The 25776-nt window shown below is 33.0% G+C and overlaps 1 protein-coding gene across 6 annotated transcripts in view; it reads right to left on the bottom strand.

Moving 5' to 3' along the window:
• GOLGB1 (golgin B1) overlaps nt 1-25776 on the bottom strand; it is a 72264-nt gene that overhangs the window by 32021 nt on the left and 14467 nt on the right. For 4 of the 6 annotated variants that reach the window (XM_012544550.2, XM_023499056.2, XM_031959726.1 and 1 more), the window contains 11 exons: nt 23669-23763; nt 22127-22279; nt 21776-21934; nt 18480-18611; nt 17684-17815; nt 15986-16108; nt 14634-14747; nt 13253-13655; nt 11856-11971; nt 8785-8899; nt 67-143 (listed from right to left, as the gene is read on the bottom strand). In XM_012544550.2, coding sequence (XP_012400004.1) covers nt 67-143; nt 8785-8899; nt 11856-11971; nt 13253-13655; nt 14634-14747; nt 15986-16108; nt 17684-17815; nt 18480-18611; nt 21776-21934; nt 22127-22279; nt 23669-23761 — 1617 coding nt within the window. In that variant the 5' untranslated portion in view covers nt 23762-23763. The remainder of the gene's footprint in view (nt 1-66; nt 144-8784; nt 8900-11855; nt 11972-13252; nt 13656-14633; nt 14748-15985; nt 16109-17683; nt 17816-18479; nt 18612-21775; nt 21935-22126; nt 22280-23668; nt 23764-25776) is intronic. The other 2 variants (XM_012544551.2, XM_023499057.2) reach the window with 1 other exon arrangement.

The raw sequence follows: 25776 nt of genomic DNA, 5'->3' as shown, positions 1-25776 counted from the left end.
CCATGATCTTTTTCTTTACTCTGGTTCATTTTTTTTTTTTTAAATTAGTAGAGTTTTGTCAATTACCTGTCCTGTCTCTTCTCCACCAGTCATCTCAGATCCATGCTGAGCCTCTAGAAGAGTAATCTGAGAGTGTAGTCTTTCTGAAATGATGACAGGATACAGTGTTAGCTTCAAATAATTAAAAATTAAATACCAGTCATCTCATACTTTCATGGAACAATCAAGTCATTCTAGAAAAGTGAAACAGATTTTTAAGAATGATGCAGACTGGGAAATCTAGTGATACAAAGGTGACAGACTTCCAATTAAGAATAAGGTATTCCCCTAGAGATCAACTAAAAAACTACTAGAAACAATTCACAACTTTAGAAAAGTTGCAAGATTCAAAATAAATCCACATAAATCATCAACATTTCTATGTTGCCAACAAAGCCTAGCAGCAAGACATACAAAAAGAAATTCCATTTAAAATAACTAGATAATTTAAGATATTTGGGAGTCTATTTGCCAAGACAAAAATCACGAACTATATAAACACAATTACAAAACACTTTCCACACAAATAAAATCAGATTTAATCAAATGTAATATCAAGTGCTCATAGGTAGGCCAAGCTAATATAACAAAAATGACAATTCTATTTAAATTAATATACTTATTCAGTGCCATACCAATCAAACTCCCAAGAAATTATTTTACAGAGCTAGAAAAAATAATAAAGTTCATCTCGAAAAACAAAAGATAAAGAATTTCAAAGGAATTAATGAAAAAAATTGCAAATGAAAGTAGCCTAGCTGTACCAGATCTAAAACTCTATTACATTATTAAAAAAGTAATCATCAAAACTACTTAGTACTGGCTAAGTAATAGAGCAGTTGATCAATGGAATAGGTTAGATTCACAAGTCAATAACTATAGTAATATAGGGCTTGATAAGCCCAAAGACCTCAGCTTCTAGGATAAGAACTCACTATGTGTGGGGCAGCAAGGTGGCACAGTGGATAGAGTACCAGTCCTGAAGTCAGGAAGACCTGAGTACAAATCTGGCCTCAGATACTTAACACTTCCTAGATGTGTGACCCTGGGGGCAAGTCATTTAACCCCAATTGTCTCACCAAAACAAATAAAAAACTCACTATGTGACAAAAATTGCTGAGAAAATGGCAAAGTAGTATGGTAGAAACATCCTCTACCAAGATATGGTCAAAATGTGTTCATGATTTAGATATTAAGAGTGATGATTTAAACAAATTAGAAGAACATAAGATAGTTTACCTCTCAGATCTGTGGGGAAGGAAGGAATCTGTGGTCAAGAAGAACTAGGAGAGAGAGAGGGACTAGTAATCAAGGTGCAAAAAAAGAAAAGGAAGAAAAGGATCATTAAAACATGTTTTAAAGTGCACAAAAAGAACAAGAGGAAGGACAGAAAGAAATGTAGCAAAACAGGACAGCTCTGAAAGTTACAGGCTGGGGGCAAATAGGTGGATAGAACTAGAGTACATTATGGAATGCAAAATGGATAATTTTGATTGTGTTAAGTTAAAAAGATTTTGTACAAACAAAACCAATACAGACAAGATCAGAAGGGAAGTAGTAAACTGGGAAAAAAAAAAATTTACATCCAAGCATTCTGATAAAGGTCTCATTTCTAAAATATATAGAGAATTGACTCAAATTTATAAGAATACAAACCATTCTCCAAATGATAAATGGTCAAAGAATATGAACAGACAATTTTCAGGTGAAGAAATTAAAGCTATCAATAGCCATATGAAAAAGTGCTCTAAATCTCTATTGATCAGAGAAATGCAAATTATAACAACTCTGAGGTACCACTATATACCTCTCAGATTGGCTAAGATGACAGTAAAAGATAATGTTGAATCTTGGAGGGGATGCAGGAAAAGTGGGGCATTGCTGATGGAGCTGTGAATTGATCCAACCATTCTGAAGAGCAATTTGGAAATATTCCCAAAGAGCTATCAAACTGTGCATACTCTTTGAACCAGCAGTGTCTCTACTGAGCCTATATCCCAAAGAGATCATAAAGAGAAAAGGACCCACATGTGCAAAAATTTTTGTAGCAGTCTTTTTTGTAAAGGCAAGGAACTGGAAACTGAGTGGATAGCCACCAGTTGAAGAATAGCTGAATAAGTTATGGTGTATGAATGTTATGGAATATTATTGTTCTGGAAGAAATGAAGCAGGATGATTTCAGAGAGGCCTGGAGGACTTACATGAATGCTAAGTGAAGTGAGTAGAACCAAGAGAATATTGTACACAGCACAACAATAGACATGGTTCTTTTCAATAGGGAGATGATTCAGATTAGTTTCAATGCTCTTGTGATGAAGAGAGCCATCGGCACTGAGAGAGAGGACGGTGGGAACTCAGTGGATCACAACATAATATTTTCACTTTTTTGGTGGTGTTTGCTTGCATTTTATTTTTTTCTCATTTTTTTTTTCCTTTTTCATTCAAGTTTTCTTGTGCAGCATGATAATTGTGGAAATATGTATAGAAGAACTGCACATGTTTAATATTTATTGGATTAATCCCTATATTCATGCCCACCTGCATTTTTGATTTCCTTCACAAGCTAATTGTACAATATTTCAGAGTCTGATTCTTTTTGTACAGCAAAATAACGGTTTGGTCATGTATACTTATTGTGTATCTAATTTATATTTTAATATATTTAACATCAACTGGTCATCCTGCCATCTGGGGGAGGGGGTGGGGGGGTAAGAGGTGAAAAATTGGAACAAGAGGTTTGGCAATTGTTAATGCTGTAAAGTTACCCATACATATAACCTGTAAATAAAAAGCTATTAAAATATATATATATTTATTGGATTACTTGCTATATAGGGGAGAAAGTGAGGGGAAGGAGGGAGAAAAAAAAATTGGAACACAAGGTTTTGCAAGGCAAATGTTGAAAAACTATGCATGTTTTGAAACTTTATATAAAAAAAATAAATATAAAAAAATTTAAAAAGAATGAAGCATTTTGATACAGGCAATGTAGAAATTTGTTTTACTTGATTATGCACATTTATTATAAGGGTTTTTTTTCTATTTCTTTGTATTGCTGTCTTGGGGAGGGAGTAGGGAGGAGAAAAATTTGGAACATAAGGTTTTGTAAAGGTGAATGTTGAAAACTATCTTTGAATGTATTTGGAAAAATAAAATACTATTTTTTTTTTAAAAAGCAAGCACTGCATAATAAGAGATTTCTACTTTTACATACAATATCTTCTGTTAAACTTTGTAAATTGAAATGCTTGTTCTTATCTGGTATTAAGTTGAAAAATGTTTAAATGTTATAGATGATGGAGGGAGATGCAAAATCTCAAAAGAATTGAGCTAAAACTCAATGCTTTCAAGAGATTAGGGTGTGAAGGCCCTAAGATAATTTGGAAAATATGAAAAAAAACAAAAACTTTTTTTTTTTTTTTTTAAAGAAATGTTAAATCTTGGTAATGAACTTCCTTCAAAATATGGTCTGGAATTCAGCTACCATTCTAATGTTAACAAGTGAGGAATTCAGAAATAGGAAATAAATAGCCTAAGAACAACAACATAAATTTGGACCAAAAGTACAATAGTGTTCCATTTGTGAAAAACAAAATGTTTACCAAGTCTACAAATGTTATCAATGTCTTTGTCCCTCTCTGAATCGTCTCTGAAAAGCTCAGATTCCATGAAATGATAAGAAAAAAGCTTTAGATTATTTTAAATCTTCAACTAGGGCCTGTGACCTATTGTTGTAAATATTTTGATGAGGTATTCCAATATAATTGGTTTCCTTTGTAATCTTATTTTATTATGAAATAAAACATATGAAAATATGTTTAAAAATCTTATACTGGGAAGGAGTCTATTCATAGGCTTCAGGAGTCCATAGCATAACAAACATTAAGAAACCCTGCTCTAGGGATTATTTTATTTCATTCTCTTTATTTCAGGCCTTTCTGAAATCATCCTGTTGGTCATTTCTTACAGAACAATAATATTCCATAATATTCATATACCACAATTTATTCAGCCATTCTCCAATTGATGGGCATCCACTCAGTTTCCACGTAATGCTTATTCCTATAGTGAGTGCTTAATGAATGTTGTAGGCTGATCTGTTTGGAAATCTTTCATTTGTTGCCAACTGCCTTAGAGGTACAGATAAGAAAATACAAAATTAAATGAGTATCCTCATGTTAGTATTACATGACATAATTATATATGAGGTGTCACTGTAAATTAGGACAATGGGTTCTAGAAGTTACATGCAGAATTTGTTTTATTACTTTTTAGTAGTCACATTTATGGAGGTGTATTACATCTTTCCAAAACATAAATAGCTCAGGAAGATGAGAATGGGAGAGCTTTTTTCAGGTTATTTTTCTAGTGTACTGAGCTAACCGTAGAGTCCAACAAAATTATTCAAAAATAATTACAAACCTCCAAACACAAGTTATATCTATATTCCTAATTTCTTACTGCCTTTGTGTTTCTCACACTTCCAAAATCAAGTTAATGATTTTTTGTTCTTCCCAATCCACCTAAAATTAGTGAGATTATTATTAAGTACTGGAATTGGTAAAGGAAAGTAGACTCTTTTCTTAAATCTTTCAAAGGACAAAATAGTGTCCCATCTCTCTGAATTATATTAGTCCTTCCAGATGGCAAGAGAATGAAATAAAGAGATCCACTGGGATTGACTGAACAGAAAGATGACATAATCAGACCTGTGCGTTAGAAAGATAATTCTGTCAGTTGAATAAAGAATAAACTGGAAAGGGAGGGAATTGAGAGACAATGGAAATTCTATTACGAAACTTGGGAATTTTACCAGTGGCAGCTATGTGAGTATAGCACAAAGGACACAGAAGAAAAGTGCTGTGTAATAAAAATGACAAGATTTAATAACAGACTATGTGTGGGACTGAGTGAGGGGGAAGAGTCAAAGATGAAACCAAAGCTGTAAGTCTGAATGGCTGGTAGGATGGTGATTCCTTCAAGAATAATTGAAAGTTGACAAGAGGGGAACATTTTCAGGGAGTAAGTTAATGAGTTCCATTCTGCATATACTGAGTTTGAGATGCCTAGGGAGCATCTACTTTGAAATGACAAACTAGAGCTGAAGAGAGAAATTATGAAAACAAAACAAGAATTATCTGCATAAAAATAATAATTGAATCCATGGGAGCTGATGAGATCACAAAATAAAAGTGTAAATAGGAAAGAGAAGAAAGTCCAGGGCAGAACCTTGAGGGGCACCTCTGGTTAATAGGTATGATCTGGATTAAGATTTGGCAGCAGAGACTGAACGTGGTCAGTCAGATAGAAAAGAGAAATGTCAAAAAAAACCCAGAGAAGAGACTACTCGGCAGAAATGGTACTGAGGGTTGTGCTAAAATCAAGTACAATTTGTATTAAGAAAGGCTATGAGATGGATGCATCAGTCCTGAAGTCAGGAGGATCTGAGTTCAAATTGGGCCTCAGCCATTTAACATTTCCTAGCTGTGTGAGCCAGAAGAAGTCACTTAATCCAAACTGCCTCAAAAAAAAAAAAAAAAAAAGTCATTAGATTGGACAATTAACTTTGTTGAAGGAAGTTCCAGTTCAGGCATCAGTTATAGGTGGCTTTCTTAAGCATTTAGCTATAAGAGAGGAGCGAAACTGAAGATATTAACCAGAGAAGACAGTCAGATAAAGTAAATTTTTTAAATATGGGAAGATGTAGCAATGTTTGTGAGCACTGGAAGTCCAAAATGGGGAGAGATTGAAGATTTAAAACAGGGTAGGTAAAACAGCAGGGGCAGTTTGCTGAAATAAGAAGGGGATAGAATTAAAGATACATACTGAGAAATTTGCTTTTGAAACAGAGAAAGACTGCTTTTTTATGAGAACTGGGGTGAAGCAGAATAGTAGGGGAAAATGATTGAGTGATATATGAGATGCAGAAAAATAGAGAAAAGAAAGTGCTCAAGAAAATGTCTTGGTTTTTCCAAAATTATGGGACAAGATCATCAGCTAAAAGGTGGGAATAAGGAGGGTACTATGGGAGGCTTAAGAAGGAATGATAAGTCTGGAACATCTATTGTGGTGAATAGAATAGCAAATAGATTAGGAAAGTATAAAAGGACTATCTTGCTACAGTGAAGCTGAGACCATGTAATACACATTTATAATGGACCCCCATCAGCATGATTTTCTCCAACTCTGGGTAGTACACAAATTGGACTGAAAGAGATGTGAATAATCCAAAATTCTACAAAGCATGATATATAACAGGAAAAGGGGACAAATTACAGACTTCAGTATAGAGTTAAATGATTCACTAAATAAAAAGACAGAACAGGGAGTATAATCAATGCATGGGAAAAGAGCTACTAAAAAACTGAGGAGCAGAGGGGTTAGAAGACATGGTGAGGGAAAGGAACAAGGTGAGAGTGTTAAAATATAGAGAAAGAGGGAATAGTAAAATTATCATCCAATAATCAGAGTTCATGAACATGGATGTAGAATACTTATGGCATAATCAAATGCATGTATATATTTAAAAAAAAAAACTAAATACTTCAGCTTTAAGTGGGATTTGGGAAGATTTAGAGCAGTGGTTCTCAAAGTATGGTCTAGAGAATCCTGGGGGTCTCTGAAACCCTTTTAGAGGATCTATAAATTCAAAAATAGTTTTTATTTCCAATATGGTAAATGTCTATAAACATAATCCAAATAAACAAAAACTCTTTGGAGAGATCCTCAATAATTTTTAATACGATAAAGACATTGAAAACAAAAGTTTGAGAACCACTGGTTTAGAGGAATGATATGGGTAAGGCAGTTACAGGTACTTGAAAAAAGCAAAGGAGGTGAAAAACCTGAAATTAAGAGGATGAAATAAAATAAGCCGGAAAAGACATCGTAAGTTAAAATGAAAATATTTTAAGAAGGGAGAGGGAGACAATCATAGGATAAAGTGTTACAATGGTGTGATTCAAGAAAAGAATAATCATTCACAGGAGAAAAGAATGAAAAACATTCAATATGACACTCTAGTTCTTTTCTTTAAACTCTTAAAAATGTGTTTTCCTACAGTGATATATACCTGACAGTATTTAATATTTTCCTTCATTTATGTATTTCAAGATAAAAGTAATTTTCTTTAAAGGTTTCTGTCCCTTCTATTGTGCTAATAATTGCTTCTTGATTAAACTCTAGTGCAGAGTGTCATTTCTCCTCATTGCTTCTTTACCTATTTTTGTAAAACTATTCTCCTTTAAGATCATAAATAACCCCCACTTTAATAAATCTAATGGCTTTTCTGTTACCATTATCCTTTTATACCTTTACAACAGAGATGGCAAGCATCCACTGTGGTGAGCAAAGAATAATGCCATCTAAATCAGATTAAAATATAATAGGAAAATATTTACCAAAATAAAATCATAATAGTATATGTGTAATATTCATGTGTGGTTTTCTAAGTTAATATGCTGTCATAAGTTATTAACTTGTTTCTATTTGAGTTTTCCACCTGCTCTGCAAGAATACTCCCTTCTTGCAACTTTCCCCTTCCCTAGGCTCCTATAACCACACATTATCCTGTTTTTAGATTTTTCTATGAACACTCTTCTCTTTCCTATTATTTTATCTTCCTCTTATGTCTTCCACCTAATGATGCATGTAGAGAGCTTTCTCAGTTGCCTTTAGAACACTTCTATAGTCTATTAAAATAGCCTTGTATCTAGTTGGCCTCTCTGCCTCAAGTCTCTCCCCACTCCAATTCATCTACTTCTCAGCTGCTAAAATTCTGTCCTTAAAAGCACAGTCACCCCTTATTCAATAAACCTGAGTGGCTCCCAGTTGCCTCCAAAATCAAATATAAAATTCTCTATTTGGCTTGTAAAGTCCTTCCTAATCTGGCCCTTCCTATCTTTGCAGTCTTCTTACATTTTATTCCCCTATATTTATTTTGCAATCTAGTGACAATGATCTCCTTTATATTCCTAGCATCAGACACTTCATCTCCTAAATCCATTTTCAGTGGCTGTTCCCCACCCTGGAATGCTCTCTCTCCCTCCTTGATTTTTGCCTCTGTTTCCTTAAAGTCTCAGCTAAAATTCTCTTTTCTAGAAGAAGTCTTTCTTGGTCCTTCCTAAGGTACTCATGTACCTTGCTGCTAAAATTATGTTCACATATTATTAAGATTGTCAATTACTTGTGGGCAGGAACTGATTTCACTTTTTTTTTTAAATCTCTAGTACTTTATTACCTGGCTCAGTACAGAATAAGCACTTAAGAAATGCTTATTGAATTGGCCTGAGTAACTTGGACAAACTATCATCTTTTTTAACCACATTACACTGCCAATCTTAGTTATATTTTTATATCTTAAGATGAAACCAAACCTCCTTAGATAAAAATCCTTGATTGTCCCAGTGAACATAGAATTCTGATTTACACTGAAAACATACCTTGGAAACAAAAGAACCAAGATTAGAAGTTAGGAGTACTGGATTCTAGGCCTAGCTCTTCTTCTAAATACTCATTATTTCAGATAAGTTACTTAAATCATTCAGGCTCTCAGTTTTCTCATCTTAAAATTGAGAAACTTCTAGGTCTCTTCCAAGTTGATGATGATCTTCGATCTGCAAGAACTTTAGAGGTCACCTATTACAGGGTATAGCCTTCATTTTACAAATAGTCAATAACTAAAACACATACTACTCTTCTAGGCAAGAAGTCACAAAAGCTAAGTTTCAGTAACACTATACATACCATTCTCAACTTTCAGCTCCTCCAGTTCCACAGTACCAAGAAGCAAGGTACATTTTTCCTCTTCTAGTTCTGCTACTCTTTTCTGCAAAGAGGCAATGTTCTCTTCTAAGTCTACCTAAAATGCAGAAAGCAGGCAAATGAGACATTTTTTGACTCTCATTCTCAAAGCTGAGGAAAAATTCTCAAGCTAATGCCCAAATATTCTTCAGCTTTTATATTTCATCTTCTTCAACATCTCTTTCACTGGAAAAATTTTAAAACAGTAAACAACCCTGTTCTTCCTGGACCAACTCAGATAAATGATCTCTGAGGAGAAGTGGCAGCTAAAGGATTTTATTAGTTTCAAATGTATACTAGAAGTTTCAAGGATAAACTACAAAGATACTCATCCAAAATCATTTGTATGAGGAAAAATATGTAATTTAGAAATTCCTGGTTCAATTCAAGGAACAGTAGTGATAGAAAATTTGCTTACAACCCTCACAAAATAAAGGAACTTTCTTAGGATAAGAAATGGGCTGAACAGAAATTCCAAAAGAAGGAATACAAAATACAAAAATAATTAATATATCCAGAATCTTCCAATCTTCATGAAGAGAGGGAGTAATGTTATTCTTGATTCTAAACTAAAAATCCCATTTACCATCTGACAGTGGGGTTCGAACTTTATAATTTTATTTAAGCACATAAATGTTTTTCTTAATGAATTGCAAATATTTAATTAGTTTTCATTCTGTGTTCCTGCAGTTTGTCTTTAGTATCCAGATGACTTCATAACTTGTCACAGAATTAACATTATTTTACAAATGACAGGAGTTTTGGAAAAGGTCCAATACAACAAATCCATCATTATACAGATAAGAAACACCATGACTTCAAGAAAGGTTAAAAGATTTTTTTCAAAGCAAGCTAGCTGGCTTAAGATATAACTAGAGCTAAAATGCAGGTCTAACTCTAATCAATTATGTTTCTGTTGCTATTTTCCTAACTTAACAAGATCTATCTGGCAATGATTGCCTGCCATCCTCAAGTACCTATTATCTCTACCATAAGTATATCAAACTGGTAGCCAGCAAAGCTCTAGTGTGCATCCCAAACCAGATTAAAATCTAATTGGTAAATGTTTTAAAAATAAACGAAAATACATGTCATGCCAAACTTTCTACAAACTCAGGTTTTTCCTTGTATGGTTCTTGCTGCTTTAAAAAATAATTCTGTATATAATATTCTATCACCTACTTTTACTGATTTTGCAAATTTGTTTCAAGTCTTTAACTGCTATGTCTCTCCATTTGACTATAATATTAAATATTTTGCTGGATAAGGCAATTTCTAGGTTATTTTGACTTTCTTATCACAATAATTGAGTCACATTGTTTAAATTTCCAAATGAAACCCATAATTTACTTTGTTTATTCTAAATCCTTTTTTAAAATGGTTAATAGCTTGTTTGGATAGATCAGGTTGGAGCTGTGATTTAAAATTATATCTTTTAATCTTTATATTTTCTTCTAATCCGATACTGACTTTGATCTTTTCTTAGTTAAGCTCATTTAAAAATACTATCTTATTAGTAACCAGTTTTTTACTAATAAGCTTTAGTAAATTTCATTTTTTGTGATGTTGTTCAGTAATCAATATATCCAGAATCTTCCAAATTCTTTCTTTTAGAATTTAAGAATAAGTATTTAGAATATAAATCTCAAACTAGGTTTTGTGGACTTGTTTTTTAAAAATAAATTTGATAATGACTTCAATATAACCGATTTCTTTTGTAACCATATGTATCTTATTTTATGCATTTAAAAATATTACTCTTAAGGATCCAAAAGTGTCCATGACACAAAAAGTTAATAACGTCACACTTTTTCAAATTTCTTAATTTAGAACCATATTTTCTAATGTGTCTTTCTGCCACCCTCCATTAATCTTAGTTATGCATCAAAACCATTAAGTACCTGTCAATTTAGTTTAAAGATCTGATCAAAACACTATTGATTAGAGAAATGAAAACTGAAAAAACTCTTGAGGTATTACCTCCCACCTATCAAGATTGGCTAAGAGGACTGAAAAAGAAAATGATAAATGGAGAGAATAGGTGGGAAAATCAGGACACTAATGTACTGTTGGTAGAGTTGTGAACTGATTTAAACATTCTGGAGAGCAATCTAGAACTATTCCCAAAGAGCCATACTCTTTGTGCATACCTTTTGATCCAGCAATACCACTACTGGGGTCTATATCGCAAAAAAGGGAAAAGGGCCCCACATGTACAAAAAATATTTAAAGCAGCTCTTTTAGTTGTGGCAAAAAATTAGAAATTGAGGAGTTGCCTATCAATTAAAGAATGGCTGAACAAGCTGTGATATATGAAGGTAATGGAATACTAATGTACTACAAGAAATGAAAAGCAGATGGATTTTAGAAAAACCGGAAAGATTCACATAAAGTGATACTGAGTGAAGTGACTAGAATCAGGACAACACTATACACAGAAATAACATCGTGGGATGATCAACTATGACGGACTTAGCTCTTCTCAGCAAAAGAATTTAAGTCAATTCCAAAAGATGGAAAATGTCATCCACATCCAGAGAAAGAACTATGGAGACTGAATTTCTTTCACATGTATTTCTCCTTTTGGTTGTTTCTTCTTTCACAACATGACTAATATGGAAATATGTTCAAAATGATCATATATGTACAAACTCTATCAGATTGCTTAATATCTTGGGGTGAGTAGAGTTAAGAGAGGGAAGAAGAAAATTGGAATTCAAAATCTTACAAAAATTAATATTAAAAACTATCTTTACATATAATTGGAAAAAGTAAAATACTATTAAGTGAGGGGGAAAAAAATAAATTTAAAAACAAAAGATGTGATCAGTAACTGTAGATCCACCTCTGCAATAAACACTGGTAGATAAATTTCAATTATCAACATGGTAATTTTTTTATTCATGCTCATCATGAGCATTATTAAGTGATACGATCAAGCATCCTATGAAACAATACTGGTTATCTATAAGTACTAAAGATACAATAGCACCAAGACATCTAAATTTCATTACCTTGAGAGTCTGACTATTTTCATCTGGGCTGGAGGTCTGAGAGGCCATTTCTGATTTCTGCAACACTGGTTCAATCAGAAATTGGTTAATTTCTTTGGATTTTTGCTGGAGTTCATCTAAAGAAAATAAATACATCAAAATTATATGTCACAGAGCTGAAACTTTATGGGGCAGCTGTCTTTGGAGACTTCTAAAGAGCTGTTAGCCTCTACTTATCTTAGTCCAACTTGAAGATATCAATAACAATGTTTCATTTGAACGCTTAAAAAATTCTCAAAGATCCCTTTATAGCAAAACAATCAAATTAAAGAGCAAAAGATCATCTTCCCCTCACCTGTTTCAAAAATGGTATTGTCTTTTTTTTATGTTTCAGTTTTACACAGTAAGTCCTATACCTTATTTCCATAAAATGGTATTGATTAAAAATATGCTTAAATTAAAAACATGTGGTTCTCTATTCAATGCACCTCCTATTTTTCTCTGGTTCAATTACTTTATAAAAACATATGCTTTGTTTTTTTCTTGGAGTCTTTTTACACTTTTCTAAATATATACCCTCATGGGGGGCAGCAAGGTGGTGCAGTGGATAGAGCACCAGCCTTGAAGTCAGGAGGATCTGAGTTCAAATGTGACCTCAAACACTTAACACTTCCTAGCTGTGTGACCCTGGACAAGTAACAACCCCAATGCCTCAGCAAAAAATAATAATAATAATAATAAAATAAAAAATATATGTATATATACCTCATTATAAAGTTTAGATCTCCAAGGAAACCTTTCTGAGTTATCTTTTTTAGACAACTCAGATTATTTCCAAGACTGACAAAATGAAATTTTACACCCCAGGTCCTAAATCTAGATAGAAGCTATTAAAAATCTCTACTACAATATTTCTCAAAGATTTATTCACAATATCTTCATACTACTAAAAATTATTGAGGATCTGTCCAAAGAGTTTTTGTTTATGTGGGTTATATATTTATAGAGAGTTTTTGAAATAAAAACTAATTTTGAATTCATAGAATTCAAATTGAATGAACCTCTGAAACCCTTTCAGAGACTCCCAGGATTCTCTGGGCCACACTTTGAAAACTACTCTTCTACTATACCTTATGAGGATCCTCTAGTCCAGAATCATACTTAACACAGTCTTTTATAAGTCTCTGGCAACTGATGTTGTCATTATTGTCTGTACTGTTATAATAATAAGCAATAACTTGTAAATACAATTTCTAATAGAAGTAGGAGAAATAAAACTAAAGATTTCTCTTGAAGTTTAGGAATGAATTCCTTTTAAACCTTCCCCCTCCCTCCCACATTTGATTCAGTGAGTTGTAGCAATTAATTAGATGACCAGCACTCTGAGAAATATATTATAAAAGCAAGTTGTTGCTGACCTTCTAGCTGTTGAATAGTCTGGGCGGATTGAAATGACTGATGATTGATATCCTGAAGTAGCTTTTCATTTTGAGCCTTTAAGGCCTCACAAGCAAACTGTAGTTCTTTTTCACTCTTCTGAAGACATAAAATTTTAGAGTCTTTTTCTTCTCCTGCTATTTTATGATTTTGCTCCAGAGCACTACATTGAGACTCTAATTCAGCCCGGATTTGGCCTGCCTGTTCTAACTGCTCCAAAAGGCAACGCATTTCTTCTTCTAGACTGTGTAAAGAGAGTTTTCTTTCCGCCACTTCCAGCTCCATTTTTTCAATAAGATTCTTGGACTCCTGCCTCTCTCTTTCCAGTACAGTCTTTAATGTATTTTTCTCAGCTTCCAACTGCTGCAACTGTTCAGAGAGAACCTAAGGGGGAAAAAAAGACATATAACAAAACCTTAATCAATTTATAAGCAAAGATAGTGCACAGTGGGATTGCTTTAATCTAACATAGAGGCATCCAATACAAATTGGTGGACAAAGGAAGTCACAAAAGGTATAATATCAGACAGGAAAGTGGTATGATAGCTAGAGAACTAGACTTGGAATCAATAAGACTTGAGTTCAAATCCCACCTTGGATATTTTCTAGCAGTGTAAATTACTTAACCTCTCTCATCCATCAGTATGTAACTCAGACCTCACAGAGTTATATTTAAGCTCATTATATATAATATATAAAGTATTACAAAAACCTTAAAGGTGTTATAAGTATTATAGATCTAGGAAATTATTTAAGAAAAAGACAAAGTAAAATAACAGAAATTCTCCAAGGATAATGGCAGTATATACAGTCATATCTTCCATACCTCTGTGAACTGGAAAATCTGTGTAAAATTTTTTGGCCTTCCCTTCGTGCCAAGGTTTTTGTAATACTTTATATATATTATATATAATGAGCTTAAATATAACTTTGTGAAGTCTGAGCTAATTTTTTATGGAATGTTTACAGTACCTAATTGTAAAATCTGGATTGATATACAATATGTATATTTTATACATTTCTGAGTTTCTAAACTTTTTCTGTATAATCTGCTGGCCTTTTGAGTGTTGTCTCTGGCCTCCACAAAACTCCCCAGAATTCCCATATAATTTCTTATACCAACCTGTGATATAAGTAGAAACTGATGGGAAAATTCATAATGTGGAAAAGATAACTCTACACCCAACCCAGGGTGGCCAAAAGAAAGACCTTCTAAATAAAGATATAAAATGCCCATCTTCTAAGGACTCATATAAAAAAGAATTTATGTCAATTATCAAAAAATTAGACCATGGATCAAAAGAACATAGAGCCCATGTTAACTAAACTGTCAAAAAAAGTGAAAAAAAAAAAACAAAAAACCTGATTTTTCTGTTCTGCAACAGATAGTTCCTGCTGTAGTAAATCTACCACCTGAGCACGTCCTAATAAGGCCTCTTCCTGTTCCTCTAGCTTCCTGTGCAGAGTTCTTAGATTCTAGGAAGAAAAAGAATGCATTAGCCTAGAAAACCCTAGAAAGTCAGCTGTATGTGTACAATTAAAAAAAGTACATTTGTGAAATTACAATTATAACACATATAATAAAATAAACATTACAAAAATTTCTTATCCATTCTTAAATATTAATAACATTGGAAAAAGTAGTAAAGTAAAAAAAAAAAATAACAAAATTTTAGTATGTATCCCATTCCTTCAGTGGCACTCTGTTCTTCTATCAGCCTATATTCAATAGTAGGTGAACATTTATTCACTATACTCAAAAGCTAAATCGTTGCCAGTTCCTTAGGAATTCCATAACAGTGAAAAAAGGAAGCATAGACTTTTAAATTCTTTTTTGCTGATTAATCTCTCTCTTATCTTGAATAACCATTAAGGAGCCAAGAGGACTGGTACACATCTTCTAACCAAGTAAATATACTATCTCTGGGAGAGAAAAAAAGAAGTGATCCCTTATAGGAAAAGAGTCTTAGATTAGGAGTCAGAAGAGAGGAGTTATAATCTTGGTGCTATCTCTAACTAGGCAAGTCATATCTCTGTTCTTTATTCAGTTTCTTCATTTGTAAGATGAAGGGGACAATCTAGATGATCTTTAATGTCCTTTCCAATTCTGGCAGTCTATAATTAATTGAGAAAATGTTCCCTCTCTCCAGTTAGTTTCCAGAAAAAAAACTTATCTTACTTCACTCTTTTTCTTCATGAGATGGTGGGGACTGTGATGATGCAGAACAAAGTACAGTTGAAGCCTGAAACTAACAGGGGCAAAAGTAGTCTCAAAGACTGCTAGAGAGGGAGAAAAAAATAAGCCTTGGAAGGAAGTGTACCTGTACAATAAAGAAGGAAGAGGAGACAGGAAAGAGAAATGAGTTTCCCTGATAAGAAAATTAGCCATCAGGCTAGTCTGATCTTCAATGAGCTAATTCCTGAATGTTGGCCTCAATATAAAGTACAGCCAACTTCCTAATATCAATCCCCTGATTAGGGAGTAGGGAAATGTAAAACCCAAAGAAAAATACAATCAAAGCAACAGTTGGAATAAAGTCACTTAAGGAAATCACTTAAGCAACATATTCAGATTATGTGAATAGTAAACATACATTAATGAGCAATAAGATGGAGAGGTTAGGGAGGGTGCAGAAGGGAGGGGAGGTAACCTATCACATTTTATTAAATAATTACTAAAATCAAAATGTTTGCCAAAAAAATTAGTTACACACCTGTTGCATCTCTGTCTCCACCTCTTTCTGTGTTACTAATTGAAGAAGTTCATCTTCATGAAGACGAACTTGTGACTCAAAACGTGCATCTTTCTCCCGGACCACCTCCTGCATGGAACTCAACTTAAGACACAACCAGAAAGACTATCCAAGTTACATTCCCAATTTTCTATAAAAACAGACATGAAATTCCCAAAATTTTCAGAGATTTTAAGGAAAAAAGAAGGAAATGACAGAAAATTAGAATTATAAAGTAGCTACAAAGAGCTACATAGTTTAACTACTTGTTATTCCTGTTAGCAATAGGTTGCTTTTGGGTACAGGAGTAAGGATGTTTTAATTCAGTTCCAACTATGACAAAAGTCCTCTACCAAAGAAATCAGTCTGAACAGAAGATTCTTTTTAAAAATGAATTTTAAATAAGGATATTAACCATCCATGATGCAATTTTTAAAAATTCTCAGTGTTCAGAACATTAATTTTTTATAGTACAATGAGACTCATCTATCAAACTCAAAGATACTTTATAAATTCCCCACTCAAAAACCTTACATTATTTGTTACTGTCTATAAAAATATTCCAGTGCATTTAAGACAATATGCAATCTGGCTCTAAATTATACTATATGTGTTCTCTATCTCTAAACTTGTTAACAGCTATTTCCTTATCACATGCAAATATCCAAACCAAGACTCTCACCTGAGCATTAAAGAGAAAGAAAGCTAAAGACTAGGCCAGTCAGTCTCTATTGTAGTAGTTTCTTAATACTTTGCAATTTTCTCATCTGTCTTGCTGTTGCTCTATATAGAATTTCTTTTTTTGATAGTTTGACCTTCAACTCCTACAAATCTTCTAACTGTTATGAGCTCAAATTCTGGGTCTGTCTGCCATCTTGATCTGACCTCTTCAATCTCCAACTATGACAAAAGTCCTCTATCAAAGAAGTCAGTCTGAACAAAGATTCTTTTTAAAAATGAATTTTAAATAAAGATATTAACCATCCATGATGCAATTTTTAAAAATTCTCAGTGTTCAGAACATTAATTTTTTATAGTACAATTAGACTCATCTGTCAAATTCAAAGCTACTTTATAAATCCCTCACTCAACAACCTTACATTATTTGTTACTGTCTATAAAAATATTCCAGTGCATTTAAGACAATATGCAATCTGGCTCTAAACTATCTTTCCAGCCTTATTGGCAGGAGAATGTCCTTGAAAAAAATTATATCTGTTCTCTATCTCTAAACTTGTTAACAGCTATTTCCTTATCACCTGCAAATGTCCAAACCAAGACTCTCACCTAATCATGAGAGAGAAAGAGCTGAGACTAGGTCAGTCAGTCTCTATCAGAGTAGCTTCTTAATACTTCGCAATTTTCTCATCTGTCTTGCCCTTACTCTTTCAGTATATATAGAATTTCTTTTTTTGATAGTTTGACCTTCAACTCCTACAAATCTTCTAGCTGTTATAAGCATAAATTCTGGGTCTGCCATCTTGATCTGACCTGTGTTCTTTTGATTTTCATTCGCTTATCAAATTGGTGTTCTGACCTTCATCTTTCACGCATGCTCTACTTCCATAATTCTAAGAATTTCAACTAGTGGCTTTAACCTATAAATATTGGACTCTACCATTTAGTTCAATTCACAAGAAATAAAATCATTCTCTATACTTTCAAAATTTTACTTCCTACCTGTGCTGCTTGTTCTGCTTGCACTTGACTGAGTTGGGCTTGTAGGTTACTAATTAGTTCTTCCTTCTCCTGGAGTTTTTGTTTCAGCATTTCAAATCCTTCCATCTGATCATCTTTAGGAGATGTGTTACACTGAAGAAACCGAAAAAAAAATAACTGATTTAAGCAAAACAACTTATTTAGCTCCTTGCTTTTATTTGCTCTACAATCTACTCCCTCATTCATGGCCCAGGGTAGATGCCTTTTCCTATTCCTTGAAATCATTCATGTCTATCCTAGTGCTCTCTCCTTTTGCACCTCAGAACATTCATCTAGATCAATGGTATCAAACTCAAATAGAAATGCTGCAGCTGGCAGCATAAGAAAAACACAATAAAATTATATTTTTATTTTGTTAAACATTTCCCAATAACATTTTAATCAAATTTGGATTATACTGGGAATTTTATGGTCTCTTACTGTGAATGTGACACCTCTCTAGTCTAGATCATTCACTGAATACCAATTCATGTATTTATGTTTTGCCTTCCCAACAAAGGAGTAATTAAGGACAATGTCTAACACATACTTCCTTTATATATTTCCATAAAGCCTTATAAAATGTGTTGCATATTTTAACTATTAAATCACTGTGCTGATGGTTTAAAATTAAATAATTCAGATATCACCACTTCAATTACACAAATATAGTCCAAACAGGAATATCACATCTTATTGGTTTTAGAAACTTACTATCTAAATTTGCTTACCATTAGCATATTGAACCTGATGATTACAAGCCCATTTTAATTCTTACCTGTGCTGCTTGGTCTCCTTGAACTTGAGTGAGTTGAGTTTGCAGGATGCCAATTAACTCCTCCTTCTCCTGGAGTTTTTGTTTCAGCATTTCAAATCCTTCCATCTGATTTTCTTTAGGAGGTGTGTCACACTGAAGTAAGCAGAAGACACAAAATAACTGATTAAAAGAAACAATTTCTTTAGTCCTTTGCTATTTGTTCTGCAATCTATTCTGCCCACCAATCAATCAATAAGCATTTATTAAGCATCTACTATGTACTAGGGCACTATGCTAGGCTTTTTTCTCAAAGACCTATCAAGTTTTCCCTCTACAAATCCTGAGTCCACACTTTTCTCTTCATTCTGATGACGTTCTCAGAACTATCATTTCATGTCTAAAACACAGCACTTGATTTCTTGCCAAGCTCTAGCTCTCTGCCTTCTCCTATCTACCTAAAATACAACAGTAGGGATCACTTTTTCTGTCATTTTGATCATATTTCTTCCTTTTTTTTAAGTCCTTATAATGGTCTCTTAAATCAAAATATAACTATCTATGTGGCTTCTCCAACAATTAAATACCACCTATTCGTCCCCTATGTTGGCCTTACTTAACTATTCCCTTTTCTGTTAAACCTTCTAACCAAGTAAATGCATTGACTCTTTGACACAGTTTGCCTGCCTAGCCACAATCCCACAACCCCAGCCATCTATTATTATACTACATAAAACTCAAAATCTTTTTTCCAAAAAAACATCAGATTTTCTTCTTTTAAAATCTTGAGATTCATAAAATTATCATAAAACTTTCCCAAACATAGCTGCAAAGAGCCCAAGTCACTTTGATAATCTCTTAATCCTATATACATATTTAGAACATCTAACAAATTAGCAAATTATACTTGTGCTAGCATTTCTGTCTTAACTTAATTACCCTCAATAGTAACTTAAATAACATCTATTTAATATAACTATAATATAATAATAACAAATGATCGTCTACTCAACAATATTTTATTAAAGTTTATATTATGTGTTAAGTCAATAAGTCCTTTAGGAGTGCTAAAAAAGATTATTATGACACATTTCTTATCCTCAAGAAATTCAATCTGAGAGTGGAAATAACACAAATAAGCAAAAAATACAGAACATCAGAATTAAAATTTCTCTTGTAAAACCATGGAGAAACAGTGAAGGAAGGCAAAAGACCAAGTCATCCCCAGGACATTTAAAGATGAAACTGAAAAAAGACAAGATGACAAAAAAAGAAAAAAATCTATAAAAAATTGTGTAACTCTTTTCACCACCAAAGACAGTGATGTTACCATATTTGGACTAATATCATAATCCCTGATGAGTTTCTTAAAGAAATGGAAATAGCACTAAAGAAACAAAAAATAGGATAATCTGCTGAAATAGCAATCCTACATATATAGAGAAGAAAAGAACACTATTTTAAAGGTATAAAGAGATTAATTCTCAAAGTATCTGGAGCAGGGGAAGACACTAACAGTGCAGAAAAAAAAATCTTTACTTTATTACCCAAAAAAGGTGACCAAGACAACTTTACTAGCTGTTTGCTTTTTTTCCACCCCACTACAAAACAATCTGATTCAAATGAACTACAATATATCCAATATTTTAGAAAGGAATATGCAAGTTCAATATTCCACAGCAAACAATCAACATTCTATAGAAAATAGTATCTTTACCATCATACAACTGACTGAGAAATGAAGAAAATAAAAAAAAAAAAAATTCCCTATACATATAGCTCACTGACTAAATATGTGTGACTTTTTATAGCAAATCGTGACTTTAAAGGCTATCTTTATCAAGGCAACTCCCAGGCTTATGTCAGAATTGTACTAGGTATATTGAAAAATATCACAGGGATAACTTTATCATCTGTCTGATTACTAATACAAAGCAAATAATAAAATAGGGAGATGTAGGTTTCCCAAATGAGTTTGCCACAATAATAAAGGTGATCTAGCCAGAATTTAAATTAAAGAGGGATTCACTATACATGAGGAGGGCCTAAAGATACTCCATTTGAGATTATATTGTGCTGATTTTATCAAAACCTAAAGCACACCCAAATGACTTCCTAAATGACATTCATGATTGCAGAATTGAGAGAATTTATCTAGAATAAACTCTTCTATAAAACGAATTTCAACCAGAAAATGGTACTCCAGCCTCTGCTTAAAGCTCCACAAAAAAAAGAGTAATTCACTTTTCAATTCTGGCCAGCTTAGAGTGTTAGGAAATTTTTCTTGACAACAAACCTAAATTTACCTCTTTGCAACTTCCATCCCTAATCATTCTTCCAAATGAGAGCTCATCAATTTTCTGATTCTGATTATCAAACACCCATTGAGTCTTCACTTTGCTGTGCTAAACATTTCCAGGACCTTCAACTGGTTGTCATATGACACGGACTCAAGGCCTACCATTCTAACTGCCCTTCTCTGGACATTCTACAGTTTATTAATGTCTGTGGTATCCAGAACTAAACACAACACTCTGGATGAACTGCGAGAAGGAAAAAGTAGAGAAGAAATATAATCTCCATATCACTGGAAACTCTGACCTCTTAATGTAGTCTAAGAGTATATCAACTTTTGAATGAATCTCTGTAAAAGAGGGGTAGATACCTGGATGACATTCTCTTCCTTCCATTTAAACCCTGGGTAGTATCAAGGGGCAAGTTCAATGACAAACAGAATTCTCCTGTTTGAAACAACTCGACTGTTAGAATCTAAAAAGTTAACTACCACAAAAGACTCAGAATAAGGAATCAAAAGATAAATCTATCAAAACATGACCATGTCACAGTAGGATCTTCTTTTATCTTCCCAACATCAATCATACATATAATGTTCCTCTCCTTAATATCCTTTCTCTTCCCTCTTGCTTGTGCTAGGCAGGACTTTCCTGACTATTATCTGAAACTGGTGATCAATTTAATAGGTATTTCATGTCCTTGTTTTCTTTTCTTTTTTTTCCCCCTGAGGCAATTGGGGTTAAGTGACTTCCCCAGAGTCACATAGCTAGGAAATATTAAGTGTCTGAGGCCAGACTTGAATTCAGGTCCTCCTGACTTCAGGGCCAGTGCTGTATCTACTGCACCATCTAGCTGCCCCTCATGTCCTTGTTTTCTATAAGATTACTACTCTTCCTGTGTTTTGAAGTCTTGTTTGAAATTATAACCTTATTTTCCTGATGGCATAACCTCGAAAGTTTATGATTTATATCTGATACCAAAAAAGACAAATACAATGAAAATATTTATTCTCAATTCACCCATACCTTGTTAGGGAGTTGCTGTTTCTCTGACTGAAGTTCTTGGGATGACCCAATTCCTCCTTGTGCCTTCATTTCTTCCATACGTTTATTCAGGGAGGCTAATCGAGCTTTGGCTTGAAGCTTCAATTTTGTCATTTTTGTGTCTGCAGCTTTTCTTTCCTCCTATCAAGAGAATAACAATGCTTGATAAAGAAAGATTTATCTACCTACCAGTTAACTTATACTGACAGTGAATTTTAATAGGCACTACCTATATGCTAGAGGAATACTATAGTATTTGTTTTTAATGAGCAGAGAAGAGGAAAAATGAATTATAGTCTTTCATAAAATACTTTGAAGGAAAAAAAATAGTACCTCTAAAATAACATCTTTTTGCTGTAACTGAATATCTTTCTCTCGAATAACATCCTTTAGTTGTATCACCAGCTGCTCTGTATGGGCCAATCGCTCCAGAATATCCTCATTTGTTCCACTATTAAGCTCCATGTCAGGCTCTTGTGTTAGTTCCTGGAATTGAAACAAAGAAAAAAACCATCAAAAATAGTAAAAACAACACACTTTTTAAAAAATTTCCAACATAAGTTCATTCCTACTTTTTTTTTTTTGCTCTTGATTTCCTTTTTATTAAAAAAACAACAACATACTCCCATACCTCTTTTTCCTCTCTCAAGATATTTGTTCTCAAATTACACTAACATGAAAAGATCCTTTCTATATTAACCAGAGTTACATTACATAAAACAATAGAATCAACAATAAATACAATAGTAAATGCAAAAGGGTATTAGGAACATAGCAACCCAATTTCTCCATTTTTTCTAAATCTTTCTTCTAAAATATAGTGGAAATTATAAGGAATATTTTATCAGTGCTGCTATTAAAAAGAACAGAACTAGAATAATCTAATCTCTATCAGAATTTAGTTTTTGTCCAATGAAGCCTTTCTCACCTTTGATCACAAATGTACAAAAGCTATCCTGTCCTACAGAAGCACTGACAGAATTATTTTTTGAAATTCACCTTGCCATTAATCTAGCTATTCATTCAAGCATTAATCTAAGGCAAGATAGTTCTTTTTTTTTTTTTTAAATACAAATACACTATTTTATTCTAGGGGAATATCTTTGTGGCTTTTGTCAAGGGAAAACCCAAAAGATTTTTGTTGCTTTTTCAAAGAAGAAATGACTAGGGGTTTCTCTTGCTTTTTTCCCTGGGGGAAAAAAGCCCATTTCACATAATTTTAATAAAATAAAAACAAAAAATCGAACAACTAGACACACAAACATTAACGGCCACAATTATGAGTAATGATCAAGAATTAATTCATCAATATTTCCTCCTATTGTATCCTCTGATACAATCAATCATACATTATCTGGATAATGGTAGTGCTCAAGTTAAAAGATAAAGATTTTGTTTCTGATTACTTTATAACAATTCATCCACTACATTCACTATCTTTATTTCTTACACCACTACAGGTAGAAGGGGAAGTGTCTCAAGTGTTTCCATGAACTGTCATGTTCTTATCATGGAAACCACTATGCCAGGAAAATTTTGGATGAGTTATTAGCTAATGTCTGATAGCCAGATTTTTATCCCTCCACTTCAAACAAGGACTTGAAATAGGCAAGTTCTATAGTCAGAGATGATAAACACAGATGGATGTGATCATACAGAATTGCGGCAGATTTACTTCTTTCACACAGTTCTTGATATTAAAAATACATCTGTGAAATCTGGTTCAAGCAAGAGGAACAAAATGATTAGGTACACAAGGGCAAGAAGTTCTCAAACCAAAGACAAGAAATCTCTTGATCCTTACCTATTACACTGTTTCCCCCCAAAAGTGATGAGAATGAATTTTATTAGCTCATAATAAGAAAAACTACTCACTGGATTTGGACACCCCACTATTTCACCATCAGTGCCATCCCCTGATAACTCCTGCAGAACAGTGTTTGCTATTCCTGACAAACGACTCAGCATTTCTGTAACAAAAGACCAAAATTAAGACGCCTTCAAAAGGATATAGGTTTCTTTTTACTGATAAAATTTAAATCATGCAGAGTATAATAAAAATACCAAGCTGGTAGTCATCAAATGAAATCTATGCTAGTATTAAAAAGGTTTCTTTTCTTTCCTTCTTTTGCAACTATATCTTCAAAGAATTGGTACAAAGAAAGAAATTCATAAACACATAGGAATTGGTTTCATATTGATATTTCCAACCACACCTACACAAAAATTTGAGTTACTATAATAAGTAAAATCCTCTTCAAAATTTCACCTATTTTTGTGGGAGATAATATGCTAAAAGAATGAGATTTAATGCCTCTTTAATATTTCCTTTTATACAAATGAACCTCATTTGTAATTTAGTTGTCAAATCTTGTCACTTATTTTTGTGCTGTTAATTTTATCTGAGCTATGGCCTATTCATATCTAAAAGGGTCAGAGAGAGTTTAACAAATGTATGTACCTATGACTACAAGTCTGGTTTCTTGGAATGCTAGATATTACTTGCTTAAATGAAGTTTTATGAATTTTAGAAGATTTAGAAAAAATGGAGAAATTGGGTTGCTATGTTCCTAATACACTTTTGCATTTACTGTTGTATTTATTGTTGATTCTATTGTTTTATGTAATGTAACTCTGGTTAATATAGAAAGGATCTTTTCATGTTAGTGTAATTTGAGAACAAATATCTTGAGAGAGGAAAAAGAGGTATGGGAGTATGTTGTTGTTTTTTTTAATAAAAAGGAAATCAAGAGCAAAAAAAAAAAGTTTAGAATTCCCCTACAAAATAAATGGAATAACTATTTCAACAGACTGTTATTTTTTCTTTTAAAACTCTTCCAAAAGTTTTTCCTATAATAATTTCACTAACCCTCTAACCTTCCAACACAATTTCTGGATCCATCTTTCTCCCTCAATTTATTCTTAAAATGATGGTTTTGCTCCTTCACAATTATAGTAACTACATGTTAGTCTTAGTTTTTTACATATAAACTTCTTCATAGCAAAAAGGCATTCACTATTCAATGTACAAAAGTCAAACGGATGCAAAGGTTTATACCTAAGTCTTATCCATTTTACTAACAGATCATAAAAAATCTTATCTTTGGAGTTGAAAACATTAACTACTACACTGAATCTCACTCCCATACTGTCAACTATTCCATATCTGTTGGAACACTAGACGAGTCATTTAACTTTTCTAGAACTCAACTTCCTCATGTATAAAAGGAGGGGATGAGAAGAGAATTAGACCTGATGACTTTTTAGGGTTCTTTCCCCAGTTCTAAACCATTTATCCTGGATCCTATTCTATTTAGAGAAATCATTGTGTTTCTATGGGCAGTGAGACAGTGGACAAAGGCTCTGGAGTTAAAGGAATTGAGTTCAAATCCTACTTTTAATTCTTAACTACTTGCAAGATTTGGGGCAAATTACTTATCTGCAAAAGAGTAGATTGGACTAGATAACCTCTGAGATTTCTTCAAGCTCTAAATCCATGATCTCTAAGCTCCCTTTTAACTTTGTCTTATGATTACTTTAAAATTAATTGTTATTAAAAATATCAAACATCAATACCATTATTGGTTATTCTTTTTTATTTTGTATCATTTAATAAAGGTCTTTTCAGACTTCTTTATATTCTTTATACTCTATGTTCTTAATTGTACAACAATATCTCATTATACTAATGTAAAACAATTTAATCATTATTGGACATTTTAGGCTATTTGTCATTTAAAAATTATTAAAGCATACTATGACTATGCAAATCTTCAAACACTGCTCTGATTCTGTGATCTTTGTCTCTAAAATGGAAAAAAATAAGTTAAATTTCTCAAGAATCTAAACTTTTATATATAATACCTCAAATCTTTGAACTTTTTCCTTTCTTATCTACATCACATTAGACACATATATTGGACAAAACTGGCAAAAGAAGTCATCACCAGTGAGTACAGCAATGGACAATGACAATATCCCTA

The sequence above is a fragment of the Sarcophilus harrisii genome, chromosome 3 (assembly GCF_902635505.1).
Source record: "Sarcophilus harrisii chromosome 3, mSarHar1.11, whole genome shotgun sequence".
In the NCBI taxonomy this organism is placed as follows: Eukaryota; Metazoa; Chordata; class Mammalia; order Dasyuromorphia; family Dasyuridae; genus Sarcophilus; species Sarcophilus harrisii.
This window is presented reverse-complemented; position numbering and strand designations above follow the sequence as displayed.